Below are 27588 nucleotides of genomic sequence, written 5' to 3'. Positions count from 1 at the left end.
TTACAAAAATGTTCATATAACAAACTGTAATGAGTAGGTGAAATTTCAAATGAATGTATTCGTTATTCATTAACATTATTCATTCCACGTTATAAGTGGAAGATTTGTAAGTTTTGTTCAAAAATGTGATAGCCAGATTTTATTAGTATGTATTCTGTTTTTGATAACTTTAACTGTGAATACTAGTTCTTAGTGTTTTGAGGAAGTAGCATATAACAAATGTATTTTGAAATAAAAATAACTTTTGGTGTTTTTTATCTTTTGGTCAAGTATCTTATCTTTTGGTAAAGTCTGCATGTTTTTGATTTCCACTGTACTTAATACTTTCAAAGTTGTGTTGTTACACACAGGTAAGACATAGTCATGGGAAGAAAAACTGCTTTTTAGTTTACTGTATTTCTAAGAAGTGATAGCAGAATTTTTAACTCATTTTTGGCACTTATTAATTGTCTTACATTCACTGAACTTGAGTTTCTAGAAGAGTTCTCAAAAATATTTTGAAGCGTGTATATGAAAGTATACTTGGACTGATACCTGATCCCAGTCTGTTTTTCAGGTCGTTGAACAGGGTATGTTTGTAAAGCACTGCAAAGTAGAAGTGTATCTAACAGAATTAAAGCTTTGTGAAAATGGAAACATGAACAATGTTGTCACACGAAGATTTAGTAAAGCTGACACAATAGGTATGCACAACTATTTTTTAAAAAAATATGATTGTTACTTGTTTAAACGGTACTTTGTAGCAAGTTCTGAATAAAGTCTCTAGGTAAAATGGTAGATGGGTATTGTAACTATTAAAAAGGATGGGACTAGTCTTGGGTCAAAATTAAAAGTTAAACAGTTTGGGATATTTAGGAATTTTAATACAGTTAAAAAAAATAGTAACTGTGTTATATCTAGGCATCTGTGTTAACTCTAGGGGTTTGTGCTTTTCAGGAAATGAACAGTGAGATGTATTTAATTATCTATTGGATTCCATAGTGCTTTTTCTTGGCTTTTGGTGTGTAAGAAATATTTTTTTTCATGTCTTTTTGTTTGTTTTTCATTAGCCAACACTTGTTTGTCATCATATATATATTTAAAGAGAAGGGTACATTACAAAACACAAGAATGAATTTTATTTAAATTAATGGCTGAAGGTGAACTACAAAGGCAGTGTTCTTTGAGTTGTGAAGTGGCCAGCCAGACACAATCTTTTACAGTAAATTAGTGCTGTATTAAGCCTCTAAGTTAACTTTATTTGTAGTTATTTTACCTTCAGTATTGTGCTGTTGTTTGAAACTGTATTTTGTTAACACATTTGTCTCTGAAATAACAGTCAGAGCATATGCAAAAATACTGCTGATCATATAAACTCAATTTTTGGGGGTATTTCAGCTGTATTTGTGCAGTTAGAGTTGTAATGTATGCTCTTGCCACTTTATGCTCAGCCATTACTCTTGTTTATGTTCTTTGAGAACAATGTATTTTTTTCAGGTTTTGCTTCTCTTTGTTATGGGTAGTAACTTATACTTGCCACCATTTAATTCTTTGCAGGTTGCTTGCTTTAAAAACAGAATCATTTTACTTTGTTAAATTTTAGTCTTTAAGTTCAACAAGTACTCATCTGTTTGTATTATAAAAAAACTTTTAAATTACAAAATTTGTCCTTAAAACAAGGCTTCAGTGTCATGTGTTAATGGGCCTTTTTCACATCTGGTTTAACTGGGGAGGATGTACTTAATTATTCTCTAAGCAAACCTAGAAACTCAGAAAAAACAATTTAACGTTATCCTTCCCTGAAGACCAAATACAAGTTATTTTGTAGCTATACTGACTTTAATCATATCATTGAAACTATAGGTAATGGATTAATCTGTACTACTTTCTTTCTCTAGTCAGAAGTAGGACGTTTTGGAATGACTGTTACTTGGAGGTGTATGCATGTTTTCTTAGCAGAGAGAGAATTACAATTTTGAGAAAATTGTCATAGAGGGTAATAAGAGTCAGGCCCGCTGGCAGCCCCTTTCCAGACACTGGCCTTATTATTACAGAGAAGGTTTTGGAGCACCTTAAATACTCTAAGCACAATATAATATTTACCTACCAGGCTTCATATGTGCATTACTCCTGGAATACCTTTGCTTTTCCACTCAAATAGAAACTAAGTTAAGCTGGCTGTCAATAATTTAGTACAAGGTTGGAAAATATAATTACAAAGACAGGCCTAATAATGGCAGTCATTTTCTTGGGGTGGTACTGTAGACATCTAACGTGGTCTTTGGAATTTCTTGGGAATCTCCTGCAATTGAGGACTTTTGCCTTGGAGGCAATGCATATTGATTTTGAAACTGATGGCTAACTTTTTTGGGGGTGATTTTTAAATTCTAAAAAGAAAATGAGCTAGACAATATATGTAATTCAGGTAGCATTTCAGTCTTGTTATTGTTGCAGATCCTGGAGAGTATCAGGGCTTCTGAGTGGAAATGAGTTAATGATCCATTCAGGAGTTGTAATTATATGATCGTATGATAAAACTAGGTCATCAGCTAGTGTGTAGGCCTTTTCTACCTTTATTCAAAGAGTTCTACAAGTTGCAAACTTAGAGACTGTCTGAAACCTCTCTTATGGAGAAATAGGAGTCAGGTTGTGTCTGCAATGCCACAAAACCATTCCAAAACTGAGCTGATAAACTCTGTAGGAAATTACACCAGTGGCTCTGCGTCTGATGGACTCTTGGACTTTTGCTAGTAAATTATCTTGGCAAATGGCTTTGATTCATCCTTCCCTGTAACTTACTGCAGAATACAAGAATGTAAAACTGGCCACCCTTGAGGACAATTTATTCTGGGATCTGTGACTAGCCTTTCCCTTCTTGAGGAAGGTGGGATTACGGTTTCGTAGTACAGATTAACATTTTACTAGTTGCCTTTAAGCCAGTTATTAATTGAGGATCCAGGCTGTACTTGGATCCACTGAATTTCTCCAGCATCTCATCAAGACTCTTCCACAAAGTCTTGTAAAATAGTAATTAAATCATGCAGCTTTTATTTTTTTGGAGGAGCTGTCTGATTTTTAACGATACAGGATATATCCTATATTGGATCCATAACCTTTAAGTCTCAAATTGAACCATCTCAAATTGTGGCTATATAGCTGATGCAGTGAGAGGCATCTTTAAAGGCCAGTTCTTCCTGTCTTTTCTAGACATCATCCAAGTTCTGATCATCTCAAACATGGGATGTGTATAACACTACTAGAAGAGAACCCCATGTGCAACATGTCTCAGACCATTCCTATTCGAATGCAATGTTTTCATTTAGAAGACATTTAGAAACGTTTAGAAAACATTTCACTTTAGAACATAAGCCAGCACTTTGGTGATACTTGCTGAGGGGTGGCAAGGGAAGAATTATAGTGTGCATTGGTTACATTCATGGAAGTATGTAAAAGAACCTGAGTTTCACAGTCTCAAAACCAAGTGGAACGTGCTGTTCCCAGAGTCTTGTCATCTGATAGGATTGATGCTTCCCGTCTCATAACAGTTCTGTTAGTGAGGCTGGAATATGTTAGAAATTAATATAATAAATGTTAATTGAGTACTTGTCAAGAATATGAACTGCAATGCTCAAATAATTAATTGCCATGTCATTAATAAGATAATGAAGAATGACCTTTCATAAATTCTTCTTTAAGTGAAAGTCATTGATAAATCTAGATTTATTTTTTTTGGAAGATTGTTACTGACTAGATTAATTCTTATATTCAAATACAGTTATTTGAAATCCCTGAGAATAGATTCAGATTGTTTTTGAGAAGTCAACAAATTGAGTAGCAGCCTGTTGCCTTGTTGAAAGCACCTACCTTGCCTACATATCATCTCTGTTACAGAAACAGATGATCCAGTCTAACACTTGCTTTCATACTAAAATGTGTGTTAACTAGTATAGAAGAAAACTGTATTCAGTTGCGTATAATATCTACAAATATTATATTGACCAGTTGTCATGCGTTTCACAAGCTAGTGGCTGGATTTTTACAAGGTACTTTTGAGCTTAAGGTCTCATTTTGACTTTTTGTATTTAACATAGTGGAAGACAAAATAATAACCTTAAGTAAATGGGAGCAAGGGGAATGCTAGAGGAGCTGACACACTGGTGTTTTATTCTGAGACTTCAGGGGAATGTCTCTCAAATAGCTTACAGGGGCCATTTTTGTAATTGTGTTTTCAGTAATCATCAGAAATAAACTGTACATTTTTGACTTTTGTTTTGTGTTCTGTGTTAGCTGTTATGAGACTTGGCTGCCCTGGGGCTTTATGAGTGTACCAATTACAAAAAAATTACAATTTAAAAAAAAAGTCTTGGTTGTGTGGTATAGCACTGTACACGTTAGATCAAATTTAAGAACTCTTTAATAAACTACTTTTATGCAAAAGGAGAGTAGAGTTAACTAGGAACTTATTAAATTTCAGTTGTAGACAATAGTTATACTGCTTTAAAATTATGTAACACTGATTATATTTCTGTCAGGTAGAGTAGGAGCTGGTAGACCTTTTTATGTTAAATGCTTCGGGGAACATAAAATCTTTCGTTATCCTTTAAAATCTATGTGCTTCATTTTTACAAAGTAGTCTTTAATTTCTGTTAGCAAGTAAATTAAACTTTATGCATACATATTTTGGTTAGTGCTAATTGCACTGTAATATGGGTAGTAGAAGAGTGAAAATAAAAAAAGGGTTTGATTTAGGGAGAGGAACAGAATGACTTACACTCCCTGCACCTGGTTTTGCTCCTGGTCTTGCTTCTAAACATTCCCTGCCCACGTGCACTCCTGTGTTACCACGCTACCACACTGAGAAATTAGTAGATGGGTACCTAGGTACCTCCTGTCATCTGTTATTTATTGATTTGTCTTTATTTAGTCTGCTTTGCTAAGAGATTAAAGAGAAAATAAAATAGTACTCTGTCCATTTTAAAGGCAAGTGAACTACCAACTTTGTGCTTGTCCTACAACATGATGTACCTGCATGGCTACAGTTTGGTTCATATTTTGAATATAACAAAAGGCTACAGTTTGGTTCATATTTTGAATATAACAAAAGAGTAGGTATTTCTAATACTTTATTCACCTTTATACTGTTTGTGTATTGAAATGCTAAACTTGTGTTCTTTCCCTTTCAAAACAGATACAATTGAAAAAGAGATAAGAAAAATCTTCAATATTCCAGGTGAAAAAGAGACCAGATTGTGGAACAAATACATGAGTAATACTTTTGAACCTTTGAATAAACCAGACAGTACCATACAGGATGCTGGTTTATACCAGGGACAGGTACAGTGTAATATTATTTATTTTTTATATGTTTATTTTTTTGCTCATGAAAATGTAGTTGTACCCAATGAATATTCCTTTTTTAAAATGAAAATTGCCTCCTAGTAGCTTGTGTTAGGGATAGAGAATTTTATAAACAAATTCATCAAAACGTAAGTAGTCGTTGAGTGTATTTTCAGAATTAAAGATGAGTTTATGTGGTGGTTTGACCCTGGCTTGAATGCCAGGTGTCCACCAAAACTGCTCGATCACACCTGTCCTCAAGACAGGGGAGAGAAAATATAACAAAAGGCTCATGGGTGGAAATAAGGACAGGGAGGTCACCCAGCAATTACTGTCACAGGCAAAACAGACTCAGCTTGGGGAAAACTAGTTTAATTTATTACCATTCAAATCAGAAAAACACCTTCCCCCGATGCCTGCCTTCTTCCTGGGCTTAACTTAATTCCCAATTTTTGTCTCCTCCCCTCCAGCAGTGCAGAGGAATGTGGAATGGGGGTTGCAGTTAGTTCATCACACATTGTTTCTGCCACTTCTTCCTCCTCACACTCTTCCCCTGCTCCAGCCTGGGGTCCCTCCCACGGGCAAAGGTTCTCCATTAACTTCTCCAACATGAGGCCTTCCCATGGGCTGCAGTTCTTCACAAACTGCTCCAGCGTGGGTCCCTCCCACAGGGTGCAGTCTTGTCAGGAACAGATTGCTCCAGTGTGGGTCCCCGGTGGGGTCACAAGTCCTGTCAGCAGACCTGGTTCAGTGCAGGTTTCTCACAGGTCACAGCCTCCTTCAGGCATCCACCTGCTCTGGCATGGGGTCCTCCACGGTCTGCAGGTGGATATCTACTCCACCATTAACCTCCATAGGCTGCAGGGGCACAGCCTGCCTCACCACGGGCTTCACCATGGGCTGCAGGGGAATCTCTGCTCTGGTGCCTAGAACACCTCCTTCCCTACTTCTTCCTTGACCTTGGTGTCTGCAGATTTGTTACTCTCACATAGTCTCACTCCTCTCTCCTGCTGGCACAGATGTTTTTTTCTTCCCCTTCTTAATATGCTATCACAGAGGCATTGCCACTGTCGCTGATGGACTCAGCCTTGAATAGTGGCGAGTCTATCTTAGAGCTGGCTGGCATTGGCTCTGTCAGATGTGAGGGATGCTTCTGGTGTCTGCTTACAGAAGCCACCCCTGTAGCCCCCCAGCTACTGAAACCTTGCCACACAAACTCACTACAGTTTAACTCCTAGTGAATTTAAAGTAAATGAACATGAAATTGCTGACTTGAATTTGGTAAAACCTAAAATAATAAAAAAAAAATATTCCTAGGATCTGGGACATGTTCCTATAATGAAATGCAAAATTTGAAGAACTTTTTAGGCACTCTAAAAGAGTAATGCCTTCTACTAAAATTCCACTGTCCAGATTTCAGAAAAAAATAAAAAAATGAAAATATTTCAGATCAGAACTATTGAGACAAAAGAGCTTGGAAACCTGCTTTAGCGTGAGACTATATCATCACTTTAAATCCTTTTATGGGAGAATTTCTTACAAGATACTTTTTTTACCTTTCCGCATGAATATAAAGAAGAAATATTGGATGTTAAAGCTACACAAATATAAATGTTAACTGATTGAACAGTTTCATTGTTAGAATAACTTTTCAGGTGATTAAATTTATTCTTTAGTCTTCAAATGCAGTTGGATGTTTTTTCAAGAACTGTAATTCATGCTGGTGCACTACAAATATGAATGAATGAAATTTGCTGGCAGTATTTCTAGGCGAGATTATATTAAAATATTTTATTTTGCCTTGAAGTACTTGACTTAACCTACTTAGCAGCAGTGTTTATGCTGTGCTTCAGTTTTCTTTTATGGCATGGAAGGTAAAGTAATCAGTGCACCAAAATAACAGCTTGAACTACAGTGCCCTTTGGCTTCATGCTACACACACTTAAACCCTTACACAGGTAATTTTAACAATGCAGAGGTCCTGGTGGAAGTGCCCACATGTCCCATAAAAGGTTTGCATCAAAGATGTAACTTGCAAATTGCCTCTGTCCCAGTGAAACATTAACTAGAAGCAAGCATGGCCTAATCTAGCCACAAAAAGATCTGTACTTTCAGCAAAACAAATACTGTTCAAAATGAAGTTTAACCGTGGTTCCTGAAAATGCTAAATGTTGTGTTTGTCACAACAACTGTGTGTGTTTGGTCAGTTGCTCTTGTTGACACACGAGGTTGTTATTTTTCTTGCTGAGCCTCCTAATCTAGTAATAGTTATTCTGAATATTACAGGCTATCTAACCTAATTATTTTTTACTGTGTAATTCTAAGCTATCTATGTGATTGTATAAATTGATGTTTTCAATTTTTCAGTTGGTTTCTGAAGTAAGCCTTTAAGGGTTCTATTGAACTTTTTATTTAGTAGTTTCAGAGAGCAAATGGAAGGAAATATGGCAGAATCTGTCTTACAGCCTTCATGGCCAGAGATAGCAGACTACTCTTTTTCCAGATAGAAAGCAGGTCATGATTGAAGACTAGCATTCTATGTCATGTCTTAGTGTATTCAGACTGAAAATGTAATTAGATCTTCAAGTGGCAGCATAACGTATGGATGAGGTTTTGAGCATAAGTACATATGTGAATGTATGTCACTGTGTAGACACATACAGGCATAGCATGGCAGTTAATTAGCATCCTGAAACATCAGTGTACAGTTATGCGGAATTAGTTGCATTGGAAATTAAGAGTTAAGTTCAGTTTAAATATTGGAGTCTTGTTGCCATTCAAGTGGTCTAGCTATGCCAGCTGTCAATCCAGAAAGGCATGAGCTTTTTGTAGGTCCTGTGTCATATCTGCCGGCTTAGGGCAGATAGCTCAAATACCCAGAGGCGTTTCAAATGGCACTTGATGCCTGTGTTTAGGACTGAGTGTTCTGTACTTCCTTTTGTACTAATAACAACTTGAATCAAATTAATTTCACTGGCCAACTGTCCCGTTGGAAAATTAATATTAAATGAATGCTTTTGCAAAAAATAGGAATAACCAGACAAGTATGATTTTAAGGCTATCAAGGCAGAAAATAGTTTGGCTTTTTTTGTTGTTTGTTTTTTCTACTGACCTGTGTTGTGTGTGAGGCAAAACTCCTGCAGGAATACCTGTCCTGTAACAGGGTGGTTGTGTAGGCAGGTGATTTCTATAGGTTCATAGGTACTGTTTAGCCATTGCAGGTTGTCTTCTGACCCCTTTGAGAGGTAAGGTCTTGCCATTTTATCCATGGTTTGTTGAGATGTAAAAAGATTAAGTGGCTTGCCTTAAGTTGCACAAAACAAGATTTGTGGGGAGAAAAAAAGTGAATAGAGTAAGCAGAAAGTGCAGTGTAATTGAATGAAATATTCTTGAACCTCAGGGAATAGTAACTTAAACATCGTTTTTTTTCTGTCTCAATCACATGTCAATAAATCCATTAAAAAGATTGAAACAGAAAGCAGTCTACGATATCTGTATTTGTTTTTTTATTCCACTTCTTGTGGTAGGTACTGGTGATAGAACAGAAGAATGAGGATGGAACATGGCCAAGAGGTCCTTCAACTCCTAAGTAAGTTTTGAATTTAAGTCATGTTATTCACTGTAGCTTAACTATTTTCACGTTATTTTGCTTTGAAAAACCCACATTTTTAGAAATGACATTTTGTAAATTTGCCTTCAAATGTTTTAGCTGGAAATATGCCAAATAGTGTATTTGTTCGGAGTGCTGCATATTGTAGAAAATGACATAATAATGGTGAATTCCTGCATGTACGTTGCTTAATTTTGTTGATTTCAGCCGGTGATATATGTTATCCTGCTTAAAATCAGATAAAAATACCCGTGGTACAAAACTGCAAAAGTTTAGGTTTTTATTTAGGTTTCTGTTTCAAAGCATAGCGTATCTGTTAGGTGTACATAGATATATGTAGTTTATTAGTATTTTTCTTATATGTAAATATTTTCATGGATAGCTTGTACTTTTATCTCCAGAGCACAATGTTTACACGTCAGCATTATTTAAATTGCAGTCTACATTACCAGCATGCTGCTTTTGTTCTTTGTTGGGCTGTCATCAATTCACACAGTAGGATGTTCTTTTTCTTCTCTGTTCTTCCTGCTGCCATTATCAACAGCACCTTGATAATGGGAAGTGAGTCGGACAACTTGAGTGTGTTTTTTCTCATTTAGATTGATAAACTTTTTTTTAATATTGTTTCCAGAATCTAGATTATGTTCTGTTGGTTTTGAAGAACAGTTGGAACTAGTTACTAGTAAACTAACATGAACTCAACCTTACATATAGTTAACTGCGTTTATTCCTTTTGGTTGGTTCTTGAGCATATCTTTTACAAAAGTTTATTTTACGTTCCTTTTATCCCTTTTGATATTCTGCATTCATATACTTGAGGTTCACTGTTGTTTTAGAACATTTTTTGTAGTATCATTTCTTGTCATTTGAAGGACAGATTCTTTGTCTTTGGTGGTTTATCTCAAGCACCTTTATTGTAGCACTGGCTTCTATTAAGTTGCTTAATGAAGTCTGAGCTCAATTTAAGCTTAGTATAACATCTTGCTGAGCAATATTATATTGTTCATGACACAAAGAATTGAGAATGTACAGAAGCAGAAAGAATGGGATGTAAAATACTTGGTTTAATCTCTGACCTCAAAAAGGTCTAGTAATGAAAATTCTGAGTCAAATTTTAGATGTAGATTTTGAAGGTCAAAAGAATTTAGATAATCATGGATCAAAAAAATTTTGGTAGGAAGATATTCTTGGTGGTGGCACTTACCTGCTTTTATTCTGCCAAATTTCCATTCCACTTTATGGAAGGCATTCAGGAGTGTATGTAAATTAAAGAATGTGTCTTGGGACATGTTTGATCTGAGGAGACCTAAAATGGTAACTGAGAGTACTGGTGTCAAAGGAGGCTTTAAGTAAGCCAGCAAATGAGGATAAATAGTTTTACTGCAAAGCTGGGGGATGTTTTTCAGGTTTGGCAGGATTGATTGGATTTGGTATTTAGATGCATTGTAACAGTGCAAGGTTTGCAAAACTTAGTGGATTCAAATCAAAACTATCAAAAAGCAGTAATAGGGACAGATTTTTACATGTGTTTAAAACTTTATGAAAATCCAACAAATGTTTAAAGAGGTAGAAATACTAAACACTTGAGTCTTCTGTGTGAGATGCATTGGGAATATTAGTTTGTCATCACAAATAGTATGCATGCAGATATGTTCGTACAGTTCTGTCACTGGTCACACAGTGGTCTCACACCAGTTCCTGCTGAGACTACCTCTTTGTTAGTCCTTATTTAGAAGAGTACAAATTGTAAACATAAATTCTGAGGCCAGGGAATAAAATGCAATATTTAAAACAGTCAAAATATACAATAGTGGAAAGTAGGAAACATTTATAATGCTTGAAAAGGGCAGGATCATTTCAGAACATCAGCTAATATTCAGAATCACAGAGTAGTTGAGGTCAGAAGTCATCTCTGGAGATCGTCTGGTCCAACCCACCTGCTCAAAGAACGGTCACCTAAACCAGGTTGTTTGGGACTATGTCCAGTCAGGTTTTGAGCATCTTCAAGGATGGTGCTCCACAGCCTCCCTGGAAATTCCATTCCACTGATTGATAACTCTCACTGTAAAACATAATTTCTTATATTTAAATGGAATTGTTTGTGCTCGTTGCCTCCTGTCCCTTCAGCGGGCACCGCTGAGAAGGGTCTCGCTCCATCTTCTACATTCCCTCCATTTGGGTATTTCTACATGTTGGTAAGATTGCTCTGGAGCCTTCTCTTCTCCAGGCTGAACAGTCCCAGCACTCTGAGCCTCTCCACGTAGGTCAGATGCTGCAAGCCTTGATCACCTTTGTGGCCTCTCGCTGGACCTGCTCCAGTATATCCCTGTCTCTCTGGTACTGGGGAGCCCGGAATTGAACCTGGCACTCCAGGGGTGTCTCACCAGTGTTGAGGGGAGGGGAAGGATCACCTCCCTTGACCTGCTGATAATCCTTTTCCCAATGGTTGCTGGCCCAAGGACACAGTTGTGTCATGTTCAGCTTTTTGTCCAGCAGGACCCCAGGTGCTTCTCTGCCAAGCTGCTTTCCATCTTGTTGCCCGTCCCCTGACACAGCCCAGCGTGTACTGGTGCCTGGGGTTATTCCTGCCCAGGTGCAGGCCTTTTGGCTTTCTTTTGAACTTCATGAGGTTCCTGTCTGCCCATTTCTCCAGCCTGCTGAGGTCTGGAAGTATTGGAATATGTTGTACATTCTTAAAATGTGCACAGGGTCAGTCATGCTTAGGAATAGCTGGATTTTTGGCACTCTGAGAGGTTCTGTTTACATCAACTGTTTGTATCAGCTATTGGGATGTTTGTTGCTCAGGAAGCTTGGCTTCTGTGAAACTCTTTCTAGGGAGCTCATAATGATTCTCCTGGAATGTCTTTACTGTCATCTGCTCACAAAAGAGTTATTACTCAACGTTAATGGGCAGTTCAGCAGAAAATTTTGTTATACTGTCTTTCCTGTGACTAACTGTTTCTCTGACGTCATACATGTGACAGACTAATCCATACATGGATCCCAGTTGCTTTTGGTAGCTTAGTTGCTGCTGATTGCAGTCCTTGAATGAAGACTTGTGATTTTTGTGCAGATAATTTTTTTCATATCTTTATCTTTTTATTGGAGAGTACTCTACAGATAGAAAAACAACCAATCAACCTTATTTGAATTTATTGTCATCAAGAGGATGTTTGAAAGTAAGATATAAAAAAATCTAAGGTTCAAGTGACTTAAGCAACTGTACTAAAAGTCATATTATTTGTGTTCAGGAAAAGCTGTACCAAAAATTAAAATATTTCATCCAATTATGTTTTAATTGAACTATAAAAAGATTCTAAAACTTGAGACAAGGAGAAGGAAGTGACTTAAGTTCTGAACTTCCACAAATTACCAAATAAATAGCCGGGACAAGGTTTCTATTAGGTTTTTGTTAAGAAGTTGTTAACTGCTTATGTGCAAATATAAGAGCAAGTTAAACATATGAAGAAGCTATAAACTAGGAACTTATTTTCTTCTAATTTTAGAAAAGTAGTGTTTGCTGTTTTCTTGGAAAACATTAATAAACAACTGTTAAATCTATTGATCCATCATATTCTTAAAAGATACTTCTTATATGGTAAAAACCAAGTATTTTTAATTAATTACTAATGTACATCGGTGTGTATAGTACAAGTAACAGATTTAGTTCTGATCCATTTATTTTAGACTTCACTGTGGGATAAATCATCCTAACCAAATAGCTGACTGCTTTGCTATTTACAAATGGTCTGTTAACTTTAACAAAGGGAATACATTGATTTATTTATTTAGACCATACAAAAATTTGAAACTGTACACATTCACAGTCTTTTCTCCCTGTAATAATGAATGTTCTCTCACAATATTTGTCACATGGTAAGTTTTTTCATATTTTTTTTTAGTTCAAAATGGTATTTCTTTTTATCTTTTGAAAAACACTAAAGGCTCTTATTTGATTTTTTGTTTGTTTCTGAGCTGGATCACATTTTTAAGAGGAAAAAAGAAGAATAAATGATGCTAAGCTATCCTTTTTGAAGTCATTTAATGCTTGTGTATCCAAGTTTTTTCGGAAAAAAATATCCATGAGTCTTCAAAAGAAAAATTTTGTTTGTCTACTGAAATGAAAAGTATCATCTTTACGCAAGAGATTTAAAATCTCCTCCCCCTACCCCGCCGAAGCAGTTGCTGTGCAGACAGGTGTGCCTTTCTACTGACTTTGCTGTAAGAAAGATAATTGTGGAGAATAGAGCTAAATGGGGACTTACTCTGATGTCTTAAATTTTAAAAGCAAGAGCTGTCAGAGCTTGTCTGCCAGTCAGGAGCTAGACTGCCATTTGCTGATGCATAATAACTTGTTAAACTGTGGTAACCATGTGTCTGAGCCCCTGTGGGTAAACATCAAACATCAGTAATGTACAACATTTTCAAGGTACTTTAACAAACACGTTTGTTAATATCAGTTAACACAGGGTTGAGAAATTATTAACAAATACATGCCCTGAGCATTAATTCTTTTTTTATTGCTGCATGTTAAAATACCCACCTTTCATTCACACATCCCAAAGAAGTAGGATTAACTGAATTAGTTGTTTTTTGTAAGAAGTTGAACATACTAAAGCTTGCTTTCAAATGCTAGATTTTGTTAGCCAAATTATAACCAGACCTTTACAGAATCAATCCTTGACAATGGAGGGACCTTTTCAGATAATCTTTCAGTCCCCCTACTCAAAGCAGGTGCAGCTGGAGCACGTTGCCCAGGACCATGTCCAGGCACATTCTTAATAACTCCAGGGATAGAAACTGCACAGCCACTCTGGTCAACCTGTTCCAGTTTTTGACCACCCTCACTGTAAAAAAAGTGTCAGTTTATCCCTTTGTTGTTGTTGTGAACATCATCTTACATTTAGATGTAATTTCATTTATTTCAATTTATACCCATGGCCTTTTGTCCCTTCAGTGGGCACCGCTGAGAAGGGTCTCGCTCCATCTTCTACATTCCCTCCATTTGGGTATTTCTACACGTTGGTAAGATTGCTCTGGAGCCTTCTCTTCTCCAGGCTGAACAGTCCCAGCACTCTGAGCCTCTCCACGTAGGTCAGATGCTGCAATCCTTGATCACCCTTGTGGCCTCTCGCTGGACCTGCTCCAGTATATCCCTGTCTCTCTGGTACTGGGGAGCCCGGAATTGAACCTGGCACTCCAGGGGTGTCTCACCAGTGTTGAGGGGAGGGGAAGGATCACCTCCCTTGACCTGCTGATAATCCTTTTCCCAATGGTTGCTGGCCCAAGGACACACAGTTGTGTCATGTTCGGCTTTTTGTCCAGCAGGACCTCAGGTGCTTCTCTGCCAAGCTGCTTTCCATCTTGTTGCCCGTCCCCTGACACAGCCCAGCGTGTACTGGTGCCTGGGGTTATTCCTGCCCAGGTGCAGGCCTTTTGGCTTTCTTTTGAACTTCATGAGGTTCCTGTCTGCCCATTTCTCCAGCCTGCTGAGGTCTGTCTGAATGGCAGCACACCTCTCTGATGTCAGCCCCTCCTCCCAGTTTTGTGTCATCTCTAGTCTTGCTGAGGTTGTTCTCTGTCCCAGTGTTCTGGTTGTTAATAAAGATTTTGAAGAGTACAGGACTTGGTATTGACCCTTGGAAGATACCACTAGTGACCGGCCTTCTACTGGACTTTGTACCACTGGCCAAAATCATTTGAGCCCAACCATTCTGCTGGTTTTCAATCCATTTCACTGTACACTTACGGTAACCGATGCTTCATCTGCTTATCTATGAAGATGTTACAGGAGACAGTATCAAAAGGCTTACTGAATTTGGTATAAAGAAAATACATTGCTCCTCTGTCATCTGCCAATCTAGTAATCTCATCATAGAGAGCTACTAGGCTCGTTAACCAAGATTTCCATTTCATAAATCCATGCTGACTAGTCCTTGCCACCTTCTTGTCTTTCATGTGCCTGGAAGTGGTTTCCAGGATTAATTGCTCCATCACCTTTTGTGGAATTGAGATGAGGCAGACTGGTCTGTAGGTCTCCAGATACTCTCCCCTTACCCTCTTGAAGATATGAATGCTATTTTCTCTCTTCCAGTTTTCTGTAGCCTATCCTAGTCAGGCAGAACCTTTGAAAAACAAAGTGTCATCACAATAACATCAACCAGCTCCCTCAGCAGTTGGTGCATCTCATCTGGCCCCATGGTCTTATGTGTCTCCATTGTGTTCAGGTGCTCCCTAACCTGATTGTCCTTCACTGCTCCAGTCAGCCTTGCTCCAGATTTTCGTTTCAAGAGGCGTGGGATTCCTGAAAACTCATCTTACTGGAAAAGACGGACACAAAGAAGGGATTGACTACCTCAGCCATTTCTGTGTTCTTTGTCGCCAGGGTCCTGCCCTGCTTAGTAGTGTGTCATGTTTTCCCTAGTTTTCCTTTTTCTGTTTGTGTGCATGTAGAATCTTTCTTGTTGTCCTTCACATCACTTCCCAAATCTAACACCAGGTAGGCTTTGGCTTTCCTGACCTCATCCCTGCATAAGTGCTTGGTATCTCTATGTTCTTCCTGGTTTATCTGCCCATGCTTTCACTCAGACACTTTCTCTTCATGTCTGAGTTGGCTCAGGAGCTCCTTGTTCATCCATGCAGGCTTCCACCTACCTTTGATTTTCTACTTGTCAGGATGGTCTATTTTTGAGCTTAAAGGAAGTGGTCCTTGAATATCAACCACCTCTCTTGGATCTCTCTTCTGTCCAGTGCTGTATCCCATGGGACTCTTCCAAGCAGATCCCTGAAAAGGCTAAAGTACTCTCTGGAAGTCCAGGGTTGCGTTACTGCTTTCTGCCCTGCTTTCTCTCAGGATTACTGCTTTCTGCCCTGCTTTCTCTCAGGATCCCGCATTTTGCCATCTTATAGTCATTGCAGCCAAGGCCCTAACCTTCACATCCTCAACAAATTCCTCCTTGTTTTTAAGTATGGAATCTAGCCAAGCATCTGTCCTTGTTGGCTCCTCAATCACCTGTCAGGCAGTTGTCATCAATGCACTCCAGAACCTTCCTGGATTGTTTGTGCCCAGCTGTGTTGCCTCACCAGCAGGTATCACAGTGGTAAAGGGCTAGGGTGTGTGAATGTTAGGCTTCTTCCAGTTCTCCAAAGAAACTTTGTCTTTTTTTTTTTTTCTTTTTTTAATCCTGATCCAGGCAATCTATAGCAGGTCCACAGATTGTTGGAGGAAAAGAGTTGCTCAGGTTGCAGTTGGTTTTGCTGATGTCCATATTTGTGTCTCTACTGTGGATCACTATGGGAGTTAAAGTATAAAGCAATGTAACCATAGGGTTAATGAAATAAATGCAAAGGGAAGTCAGTAGCTAATATGAGTTATTGTCTGTTTTGGCGTAGGACTACAGTAAAGTTTGATTTTTAACCTGTCTTTTGCTGGACTGTTAAAATGCTGAACTAAAACAATTCTGTGGATTTTGTTTGTTAAATAATAAAAAGCTACCTTTCAAATTTTATCTTTTGCGTAGTTCCTGATGTTCTTCTAGCTGTGTTGAGAATTTGGTTTACTTTTCTCCTGTATGTGAGAAACAAGGCAGTTTAACTGATTATTGGGAATTTTTTACAACCAGAGTTTAAAATTGATTATTTTTTTCAAGCAAATAGCTGTATTCTTTGGACATTAATACATGCTTAAGTTAGTGTACTCCTAAAAGGATATATACTTTGCCTTGGAACTTCGCATTTAAAACATAATTGAGGTTTTGTTGTACGTTTAATTACTCATTTTGTCTTAGGAGATTCCTACGTCATTGCAGTTGTTTATGAGTAGATACTTTTGTTCATTGTTTTTGTACAATTGTAAAGGCAGAACTAAGTATGCCAATATGTTCAAGATTAGCACTTACTGTCTTTTCAGGGTCTTTTATTATCCTTGTTTTGATCTGATTTTTTTTTGTTTTAAATCATCGGGGGGATTTCTGCCAATGTTGTTGCAAAGTTTTCCCACAAGTATTGAAATACATTAAAAACTGTAAAAGCTGTGAATGAATTCTGTTCTTCTCTGTACAGATGATTTAGCAATGTAAGCAGAGAGGCCGTATACCATACAGTAATAGGAATCTCTTACTGTTTCACCTGTTACTATCACTTTTTTATTTGATAGCAAATGCTATCAAAAAATAAAACTACTGATTGTCATGTTCTCTAAGAAACAAATTAACTTATTTTTAGTTTTCAGTGAAAACCAGATCTTTGTTTATGTACCTTATTCTGGTCTCTTTTAATTTTTTTAGAGAACAATTATACATTGAGTTTTTAAGTTTAAAACTATTGCATTTGAATTTGGTTTAAATTGTATAAAAGCTTCAAATTTGTTTTGAGTAGTTCAGTTTCAGTTCAAAATGACTCCGTTCAGATAGCTGCTTTTAAAATAATTATATGTATGAATGTGCATAATTTAACTATAAATATCTTCAATTTAAGTAGGGTTAAACTGTCTTCAGTTTTATATCTTTCTTGTGGACATAGTCTTTGTGGTTTACTTCTTTGAAGATAACGTTCAAAGAGAATTTGGATTGATAAAGGAAATCTACAGGAAAGCTTTGTGAATGTTGGTCAGAATACTTTAAAAATTTAATAACATTTCCTTCACATGGTGATCTTTCTTTTCTTTTGGAAAAGGTTTATTAATAAAAAGTTGTAAATAAATGTGCAAATATACCCAGGAGAATTCCCTGTGTAAAAATGTTTATAACCTTGCAGAGTTTAGTTCTTGAAAGACTTAGAAAAAAATTCTGCGTGTGCAGACTTTCTTCTCTTAATGCTGTGATACGTATTTCAAAGCTTTCCAATGACAGCTGGAGCTTTTTGCAAACCAGTTGGAGTTGCGTAGGGCCCACCAAAACATGAAGGTTCATAAATTCCTTTGAGTATTCAGAGCCTTTTCCATGGTTATCTGTAAGATTTGATCAGAAAAAGGAAAACACACTGCAAGATAGTTGTATATTGTATTTAATCGTTATGCTCGAGGGTCTTTGTGATTAAAGTGATCAGTATTCTGGTATCTTTTAAAAGCAGTCTTAAACAGTGGGGATCAGTGATAATGCTATTATTTTGGGGAAAAAAAGGTTTTAAAGGTTATTTAGTATTGTGTTTAATATGCTGGATTTTTTAAACAATATTAAGAAGACAATTTTAATTAAATGGTTTTATGCTGTTGTTAACCTAACCACAAGCTACGTATCTTAATTGTTTTTGTGTCTCATCTCAACATCCAGTTATGGTTAAATGAATAATTAATAAAATTTCCATGCTAGAAACTTCACATTCTACGTTTCAGAACATCAAAATATTTAGTCATACCGTAAACTGAAAACAATTTTTTTTTTAGCACAGTGGCCTGTGGGGTTTTTTTGTTTGGTTGGGTTTTGTTTATAATAGCTCTATCTCTTTAACATTATATGAAAATTTGAATTACTGTGAAGCATTTCAAGTTTTAAAAGATGAAATCTGAAGGCAGCATGTCCTGAGTATTTTTAGAGCTTTGCCCACTTTTTTAAAAAATTGCTTTTCCCTGCTTGTTTATATGCATTGTGCATTTGTTAGCTTTCTTTCAGTTTTTAATATCTCAGGTTTTTTATCTAATTTATCATCTTCATATTTTTAAAGGTCCCCGGGTGCATCCAATTTTTCAACTTTACCAAAGATCTCTCCATCTCTATCAAATAATTATAACAACATGAACAACAGAAAGTAAGCAATATACCTTAAAACATTATTTAATTGCCCCAGTGTAACATAAACAAATTTCAATGTTTTGTAACTCCTAGCTTAAGGATTTTGATTTGTTTTGCAGTATTTGGATTGTGAATTGTTACTGGTCACTATTTCATAGTGTAGCTATTGTAAAGCATTGATATTAGGAAATGAAACGCAGTTAAAGAGGTTTGGTAACTCAGTCCTCAGTGGAATAGGCACTAAAAAGAATGTTGAGCATTGTTAAGAAAATACGTAAAGACTTCATTTAGGAGTTTATCTTGCTAAAAATACGTTGTTGTTGTTGTAATCATGCCTGAATTTAGATGGACAACAAAAAAAAGTATAAACTACTTATGGTGGTCAGGTTTTCCCTTATTTATTGATGCTAAGGTATCGTATAGTAGCATATGTGATATTACACCTTGATTTGAGACCACTACAGCTGAATTGCTTTAGCCATAATGGTTGTCATAGTGATTATAGCCATTGATTAATTATCAGCAACTTCTGTGTCTTAGTGCTAGAAGATTTAAGAGATGTCAGTGTGATAGGTGTGCTTGAATATTACAATGAACAGAGGTGTAGTAAAAGAGGCTTCTCATTTTTAAGAGTTTTCACCTTTATATTGCAAGTCAGAAGTTTAGTAAAGAATATGATAAAACTCTAAAAGAAGAGCTTTCATATTCCAGTGGCCAACTTTGTGTGTAATCGTTTTTTGTTGTACACAACTGTAAAAAAAGTTGGTGAATATAGAAAAACATGGAATTATTTCACTTTAACAGATAATGGAGCATCTTTCAATGCTTGAAACCAGAGAGCACTCATCTTTAATGCAAGCTGGGGGAAATTGAAGAGGCTTTTTCTTACAATTCATTCAAATTTAAAATATTTTTCCAAACATGGCATTTTGTGATCAAACGTGAAGATGTTAAATATTAAAAAGGTGACATAAATATTAAATATCTTATACAATATCTTCCAGTTAAATACTGCATTTATCAGAAGTGATTTTTCCTAAGGGGTGAAGCGTCACTTGTGCTTCTACCAGTTGTGAGTAGCCCCAACTCTCACTGTTAAACAGTTGCAATTCATGTATTTAACTGCAGTCTATTGTACTCTGTGTGTGAATGTGTAGTAAATAAAAAGTATATTGTATCTATGATTGTGTGAAAAATTACTTGACCAGAGCTGAGCCTCCAGCTGAGAATTAATCTCTCCTTCCCCCATTGCTTATACAAAACACAGCTGTAATGCCAAAACCAAAGCTTAACAGTTACCTTTTCCTAGGAAGCCACCATTTTAAATCAAGTCAGCAAGGCTTTCTTCCTTTTTTTTTCTGGGCTTTTTTTTTCCTCCTTTATATTTTTTTATTTTTAAATGTTAGTTTCTCCCTAGTGATGCTGTAGTTATTTTTAGGGAGCACTTATGAAACCTGTTGCTAGCTCTTGCAGCTTTTAAAGATAGTTTCTTCACTTGCTTTGGCTGAATTTATCTGAATTTATTTCTATGTGTTGGTTTATTTAGGAGCCAAAATGGGAGCTTTTAGAGCTTAAGGTAAAAATTCTGGGGTTCTTTTTGTTTGGTTGTTTTTTAACTTGAGGGTTTTCAACAGAAATATATGTTTAAAAGGAAGTGATATAAAATACAGATTTGATAAGGAATTGGTCCTTTAAAGTGCCTTAACTATAACTTCTTATAACTTGACTATAACTTCTGTAAAGTACAACACTTGTAAATCAGCTGGTAGGTACATGTTCTCTATAGTGTTATGAAATACCGGCCATTTTTCTCTTGTAACTCAAAATACTGTTTATCTGGATGTTATGTAAGGCAGATATTCAGTGCAGAAGTATATGGTTTTCTTTACAATGCAGTAATCCAATTATGATGAGTTTAAAAAGTCTAAAAATCACAAATTTATAGTTCACTACAATGTATAATACAGGAGAATTTTTAGCAGCACTTCTGTCAGAACACATGGTCAGACTGAACTAGTTCAGTGATAGAGAAGTCATATCCATTAATATACTACATATGTTAAAGTACATACAGTTGCACTAAGAATTTTTGGCTTCAGAAGATAAATGGAGAGATATATCTCTGCATTGTATTATATCATTCTAGGTTATGATCAGTTTCTTCCTATGTTCTACTCTTCTTGCAGTTACCTCCCTTGTCTAAGAAAGCACTTCCTTTCCATTAATTAATGCTATCTTCTTTTCATTACTTTCTTAATTAACTATTTATTGTCAGCTATACCCGGCATTTATTTTCATGTTTCTGCCTTATTGCCTCTTACATTGCATGTTATCTTTACTACAATAGCAAAATTACACATTTGTGGCTTTCCTGTATCCATTGGCACCCCTGTACAGACATGAGACGCTGTGACTCTAAATGAAAGATCAACACTTGTTTTGAAGATAATTTTAGCTGACAAAGCAGATTTTTGAGGCAGAAAAAACAACAGGTTGTGTGTAGTAATAGTCATAATTGCTAGTCGTTGCAAGCCTGTTTTTGCAATTATTATAGCTTGGCTGTAGAGTACAAATTATGTTAAAAGTCTGAAATGTATCATGTTTCTTTATATGGTACACGTCTCTAATACTTGTCTAATCCTAGAAGTGTTCTGAGTAATAGCCTCAAATCGGTAAATATTTGTGTGTTGAGGTAGTCATACATTAGATGGTAGAAATAGCTTGTGCAAATTTTATCAGGTCCAGAGCCTTCATTTCTGTAAATATGGGTTTGCATTTAATGGAGTGGAGGATTCCAAATGATTGATCATTGATATTTTTTTGCCTTTACAGGTGATCTTGTTGAAAGAATAACATAGGAGGATTAGCAATAATATGTGTTAGTGGATTCAGAAGAGCAGGGAGACACACGCATCATTTAGGTCTTACTGGAATTCTGTTTATTGCTGTTACAAAGCAATACATTTCATGTCACATATGGTATTTTTTAAATTATGTGGGGAGGGGATTAAAAACAGTTGAACAGGGATTTTGCTTGGGGAATTAAATGAAAAGTTGTTTTGTTTTTGTCATTTGTAACCATTGTTTCAGGCTCCTGAAATGACTTGCTTCACTATTCAGTAGTGTCAGCTTGTCAGAAGACGGACAGCTGGCAGCTTTGTTCACATGCTTAGTATATTTCAGTATGCTCATTTCAAGAAGTATAAATGTTAATTCCATCCCCTGTAAAAACAGTTTCTTCATGTTGTGCCTGATACATAGGCAAATATTATGGGGAAGGTGATTTTTTTGTAACTTTACTTAAATAGATTATAATGTTATCTTTTGCTCTCCAGGCAATGATCATGAACAGTAACTAAGACAATGGTCTTTAGTGACGTGGGCACCTCTGGCTGCTTCAGGCATCTCTAAAAATCGATGGAACCCGATTACGGGTTTGTTAAAGGGGCTGGTCACAAAAATACATTGGCAGTGCATTAAAGTGATTGAAATATTATGGAGCTCAGTAAGTGTTCCAAACTTGTAATTTTTGGGGCTCATTCTGGCAACTCAGATTGCTTTTGCAGCACCTGTTGCTGGTATATGGCACTCCACTGTCCTTTCCAAAGCTAGTGATGCTTTCCCAAACCTCTCTGTTTCAAATCCACGCTTCCCAGAACTCCCAGCTACACAACGAATGCTCTGGGTTCATCATCATCTGAAAGCTCCTTTGAGTTTTAAAGGCAGGATACAGACGGTACATATTGAGTCATTTCAGATATGGCACATGCAACTCAAAATTTATAGATTTACAGATGATAAAATCTCATTTGGAAACCTCCCTGTACCATTTTCACTACTTCAAAAACTGTCTAGTGGTTCAAGGGTCTGAAGATAGTTTTATTTTTTCAAGTCTTGCCTTTTTTGAGAAGCGATTTCTTCTAAGAACTATCAATTTTGTTTCTGTAATTGCCCTTACTTGACTGCCCCATTCTGATGCTACCTCTCTGTTTTCCATGCATTATTTCTCCATTAGTGGCAACTTTCTAAAGGTTTTGTAGGAGAAGCAGATTCAGGTTGGGGACACGCTATCACAAGTTACTTTCTTTAGGGCATTTCTGTTTGAATGAAGTTTATGTAGGCTTGCATTGTATCTTTACTTGCTTTCCATTGTTAGCCGTTTACTACTGACTGTTAATACTTTATTTTTTTCTCCCTTCTCAAAAGCATGAAAACCAGACACATTATAATTTGAATAAAAATAATTCTTCCAGAAAAAATGAAATTTGTGGACTAAGAAGGCTGTAAAGAGATATTTCCTAGTCTGCTGCAGATAGTAGGCACTGTATCTTGCTGGATATGTTTTGATAAAATACCACAGAACCCTGAAAGAAAAATACATGAATAGACCTGACTCACGGAATGTGTAGTAACTATATTCTGTGGGCTAGTACAGAAGATGAAAGAGCTCAGAAATAGCTTTCCCTTTTGAGAGTTTGTCCCTTAGAGCAAAAGAACACTGGGGATCTCTGCATTACAGTTAGCTTGAATTGAATTACCATGATGTTACTCAGCTAAGTTGAGGAAATCTTTCACATGGAGAAACTGTAACCAAAAGACATTAATGGCATTTCCTAGCTTTCTAGTGTCCTTCCTGAGGTGGCAGTCAGTGAAGGGGGAAAAGCTGCAGAGAAGGGAAAAGGAGAGTGAAAATCCCTAGGAAAATTACGTTGGATCTGTTTATTTACCCCTACATTGCCTAGATTTCCAAGAGAGATTTATCTTCTGTTAACTCTGTGAAAAGTGTAGTTTTGAGTCAGGTGAGGAAAGCAGTGGGGAGCAAGCAGGGCTGAAAGTAGAAGCTTCTGTGTACCCTGTACATGTGCCTTTCTATTGCCGCTGTGCACTTGAGCTGGGTTGGAGAGTTGGTTATATTGCAGAGGTTGCATTACCACCAGTGGCAACCTTGTGCTTTTTCTCTTGGGACGACTAAGGCTTGCCACCTTAAGGGAGTAGTGGCTCATTGCAGTAGCTGGACTGTAGCTGCAAAGGGAGATGGAAGTTAGTTTTCCCTGGGGGTGTCTCATGCATGGGTGAACCAGGGACTCATGATAGGGGATGGTTGACCGCAGAAGCAAGCTTGAAAGGTATGTGGGCCCTGAAGTTCAAAAAGTATTTTGTGTAAACTAGGGCTAAGCATTTAGGTTAGGATTAAGCTGCATAGGCAAAAGTAACTTTACAGAGATTTTTCATGGGGAATGACCAGTAAGCACAATGCAATTAAGCTAGTTCGGAGGCAAGCCAGAGAACAGAGAAAATGCATGTGTATGGAAAAGGGAAGGACTGACAGGAAAGTCGACTATTAAAAAGAAATGATCAGATGTAAAGTTTGAGAACAGCAGCTTTATGGACAGTGGACTATAAACTACACAGATTTCTGAGGCCATTAGAAGAGGGAGATGTTTTCTTCCCCTTCCGTTTGAAATTTGCATTAACTCATGATTAAAACAAAACAACTGTTTTTAATGAAAAGTGAGTAATTGTGCACTGGGGGGCATCGTTGGGATTCAGTTGGATGTAAAGGGTGTGATACTGTTCAAGTATAATAGCTGGAGTGTACCATTGGGCACTTGGCATCCTCAGACCTTTACAATTCTGAATCTCAGTTATTTATCAGGACTGATTCTTTGTACTGCATATTTTCCCTTGTCGTTCTCAGCAATTGACTTTCACGTTTTTGTTCAAGTTGCTTCTAATGTGAATAATGCTTAGTGACTGCAGGAATACTCTTGAACTTTAGCCAAAGCTACTGCCACGTGCATTTCATTATGATCAGTGCCTGAAATAGTTTAAGAAAAAGTTTAACCTTTCTGGTTGATATTTTTTTTTTTTTTTTTTTTTTTTTTTTTTTTGTCTAACATCTGTAATATGACAGAGCATCCTCATACAAGATACTTTTTCCTTTCTAGTGTTCTCGGATATGCTTACTTTACTGTTTTGAGGGTTATTCTATATTTAGTATTTGCATTATTTCATCTGGAAACAAATTGCTTTAAATCTTAACCATTTTGCCTATTTCAGTCTTCTCCAGTTTCTCCAAACAGATGCGTCATAGAGATTTATAATGAAGTTGTTGCAAGGCATTTTGCGCATTCTTTTACCTCTCAAGGCTTTCCTGCATTTGCATGCTGGATTATGCTGTCCTAGCAGGGAAGCTATAAATAGACTCTCTGATGCAGTGAGGCAGCTATGCCACTGTGGCCGTGGAAATCTCAGCTTTCACCTGTAACTCTGCATTCCTATTCCCACCGACCTCACTCTTGCAGTAGCAGGATGCAAAAGGGACGTAAATGATTGATTGCTGCTGGTGGTGTCTAAAGTCTGAGTGTATTAAATTTGATGGAGCAATGAAGAATAGAGTAAGCTGTGAAGCTGCTCCTGTGAAAAAGGGGTAGGGATATAATAATTACAGATACTGCAGTACATTAGGTTTTGGTTGTTTGCACAGGTGACTTTTAAATTGAAATTAATGTTATTACCAAAGTTAAATACTTCTTTAAAATCCTTTCTCGTTCACAGAAGTTACTTTAACATTTTTAATTTTTCAGTTTATAAAGTACTTGTATGTATTAAAGTACTATAGAGTACATGTTTACATTGTGAAAGATATTTTGTTTTTTTACAGTGTGAAAAATTCAAACTATTGTCTCCCATCATATACTGCTTATAAGAATTATGATTATTCAGAGCCAGGAAGACATAATGAGCAGCCAGGCCTGTGTGGTCTGAGTAACTTGGGGAATACATGTTTCATGAATTCAGCAATTCAGGTATGTACTTCAGAATAAAATGAGCTTGTCTTATTACTCGGAAACTAATATCTTGTTATATTTTGTGATGTTTGGAAACTAATATTAAGAGACTCCATTAAGTAGTAGGATAGGACTAAAACTGAGGAAATACATGTATATTGGTATATTAGAAAAGTTTATTTACATAGCTGCATTCATTGTTTTCCCTGTTTCTGCACAGTGATCAGTATCAGATTTGATCAGAGTTTTACATGTGTGAACGCCTAAGCGGGATTCTTTGCTTTTTTAATGATTGCCATGCATGCATGTCATGAAAAATACTTCTTAATTTTGAGATGCACTTGAGTACAGATTGCAGTGCTGAAGTGTCAAAAAGTAGATGACAGGTGGATTACTGGGCCTTTATTTCTAATTCTCATGTACTTCTGGTGCACAGGTTAACATTCAGGAAACCTTTGAACATATTTCCCTTTGACCTTTCCCCTTTGAATAGCTGCTGTTTCATGGATGAGATACATTATAGGGATGTAATAGCTTGTTTCTTTGCTTGATTGATTGTGAGAGAAGTACTAGTATACCTAGTGTTACTCTTGCCAAGATGCAATAAACTTAGTCCTTTTACTTCGAAGTGGAACCTACAGGGGTAGATTACTTGATGATCAGAAAGAGTTAATAGTTTAATTTGGTTTTGTTTAGTTCTGGAATTCATGTTTTGTCATCAAAGCAGTCGTATGTCAAAAGCCTGTAAAGTGTATTTAAGTTCTCATTGACATTTTTTTCCTGCTGAGTCTAAAGATAATAGATCTTAACCAAGCATACTTCAGAGTTAATCTCCTCCTTTGTCATCACAAGAGCTCCCAACTTACATTTGCAATTTCTTTGGGTGAAATTAAAAAAAAAAAAATTAAAAAAATGTTGAATTCCTTTTTTAGCTTGTCCAAGAAAAAAGTAGTTTCAGGTACATTTGTAAGCTGAGTTTATGAAGGTGTTTAAATTTGTTCAAAAGAAGGAATATGCCATAGTTTCATAGTCTTTACAGGGTTTTTTTTATCCTATCTTTGTATATAGAACCAGAGAATAACTTGGGTTAGAAGGGAACCCAGAATGATCATGGGTTCCACCTCCTGTTTGTATCCATTACGCTAGTTCTGTCACTGCACTTCTGAGAAGAGCCGGGCTTCACTTCTCTGTAGCTTCCCATTAGGTAGCTGCATCAACCACGAGCTCTCCCCTTAATTTTGTTGTTTTCAGGTTGAACAAATGCATACAGCTCTCAGCCTTTCCTTGTATGTTGTTCTCCAGCCCCCTGACCATGTTGATGGCCCTCCTCCACTCTTTTTTTTTACGCTGGGGAGCCCTAAATAAGACAGCGCTCCAGCAGCAGTCTCACAAGTGCCAAATAGAGGAGAAGTCTTGCTTCCTTTTGCCTCTGGCTGCTATTTGCTAACTCAGCCCAGCTTGCAGTTGGCCACCTTTCCCACAGAGCTGCACTTCTGGCTTTTCCACATTTCCACAGGAAATGACCACTGGGGACGTGTTATGCAAAGCTGCTTTCTAGCCGGTCAGCCCCCAGCCTGTAGTGGTATGTGGGCTTATTCTGTGGTTATTCCATACTTATTTATATAAGACTTCCATAAAATTCAATTTATTCTTGTTTTTTAAAATATTTGTATGGGGATACTTGAGGAGAAGTTGAAAGGTGCAGGAAGTAATGAGGGGGGGGGGGGGTTTAGCATGCTGTACAAAAGATGGCTCAGCTGAAAGGGGAAAGGACACACTTTTTACAGTCCGTTCTAAATAAAAATGCTATATGTAACCTCTTTCTGAATTGTGTCATTATGCTATTGTAAAGAAAAAAATAAGAATATATTTTCATCTAGTGTGTGAACCAGAATTGTCTTTTAAAAGTTGAATTAAAAGACTATTCTTAGTACATACATAGTTAAATATTTCTTATAATGCTACACTGTTTGTCAGACTAGACTGACTAAAAACAAGGTTAATTTTGATTATCTAAACCTTTGTTAAACTTATATACATGAATTTGCATATATGTACACTGAAAAATAACCTTTTAGGTGAAAACTATAAACATGGGTTATTGCCTTTAGTTTCTTACATACAACTTAAACTTACTACAATT

At 36.7% G+C, this 27588-nt stretch overlaps 1 protein-coding gene across 3 annotated transcripts in view; it reads left to right on the top strand.

Annotated features, from left to right (window-relative positions):
• The window catches only part of USP15 (ubiquitin specific peptidase 15), a 70175-nt gene that overhangs the window by 23717 nt on the left and 18870 nt on the right, over nt 1–27588 (top strand). For 2 of the 3 annotated variants that reach the window (XR_008822028.1, XM_056339958.1), the window contains exons 4-8: nt 557–683; nt 5168–5313; nt 8844–8905; nt 18587–18670; nt 25319–25463. Coding sequence is in view for 2 of the 3 variants with exons in the window: in XM_056339958.1 (XP_056195933.1) it covers nt 557–683; nt 5168–5313; nt 8844–8905; nt 18587–18670; nt 25319–25463 (564 nt within the window). In the remaining variant the exon portion in view is untranslated. Of the gene's footprint in view, nt 1–556; nt 684–5167; nt 5314–8843; nt 8906–18586; nt 18671–19458; nt 19832–25318; nt 25464–27588 lie in introns of those variants that run through there. The other variant, XM_056339959.1, reaches the window with a different exon arrangement.

The sequence above is a fragment of the Falco biarmicus genome, chromosome 5 (assembly GCF_023638135.1).
Source record: "Falco biarmicus isolate bFalBia1 chromosome 5, bFalBia1.pri, whole genome shotgun sequence".
Taxonomy (NCBI): Eukaryota; Metazoa; Chordata; class Aves; order Falconiformes; family Falconidae; genus Falco; species Falco biarmicus.
The sequence above is the reverse complement of the archived record's forward strand: the minus strand, read 5'-3'. Positions and strand labels throughout refer to the sequence as shown.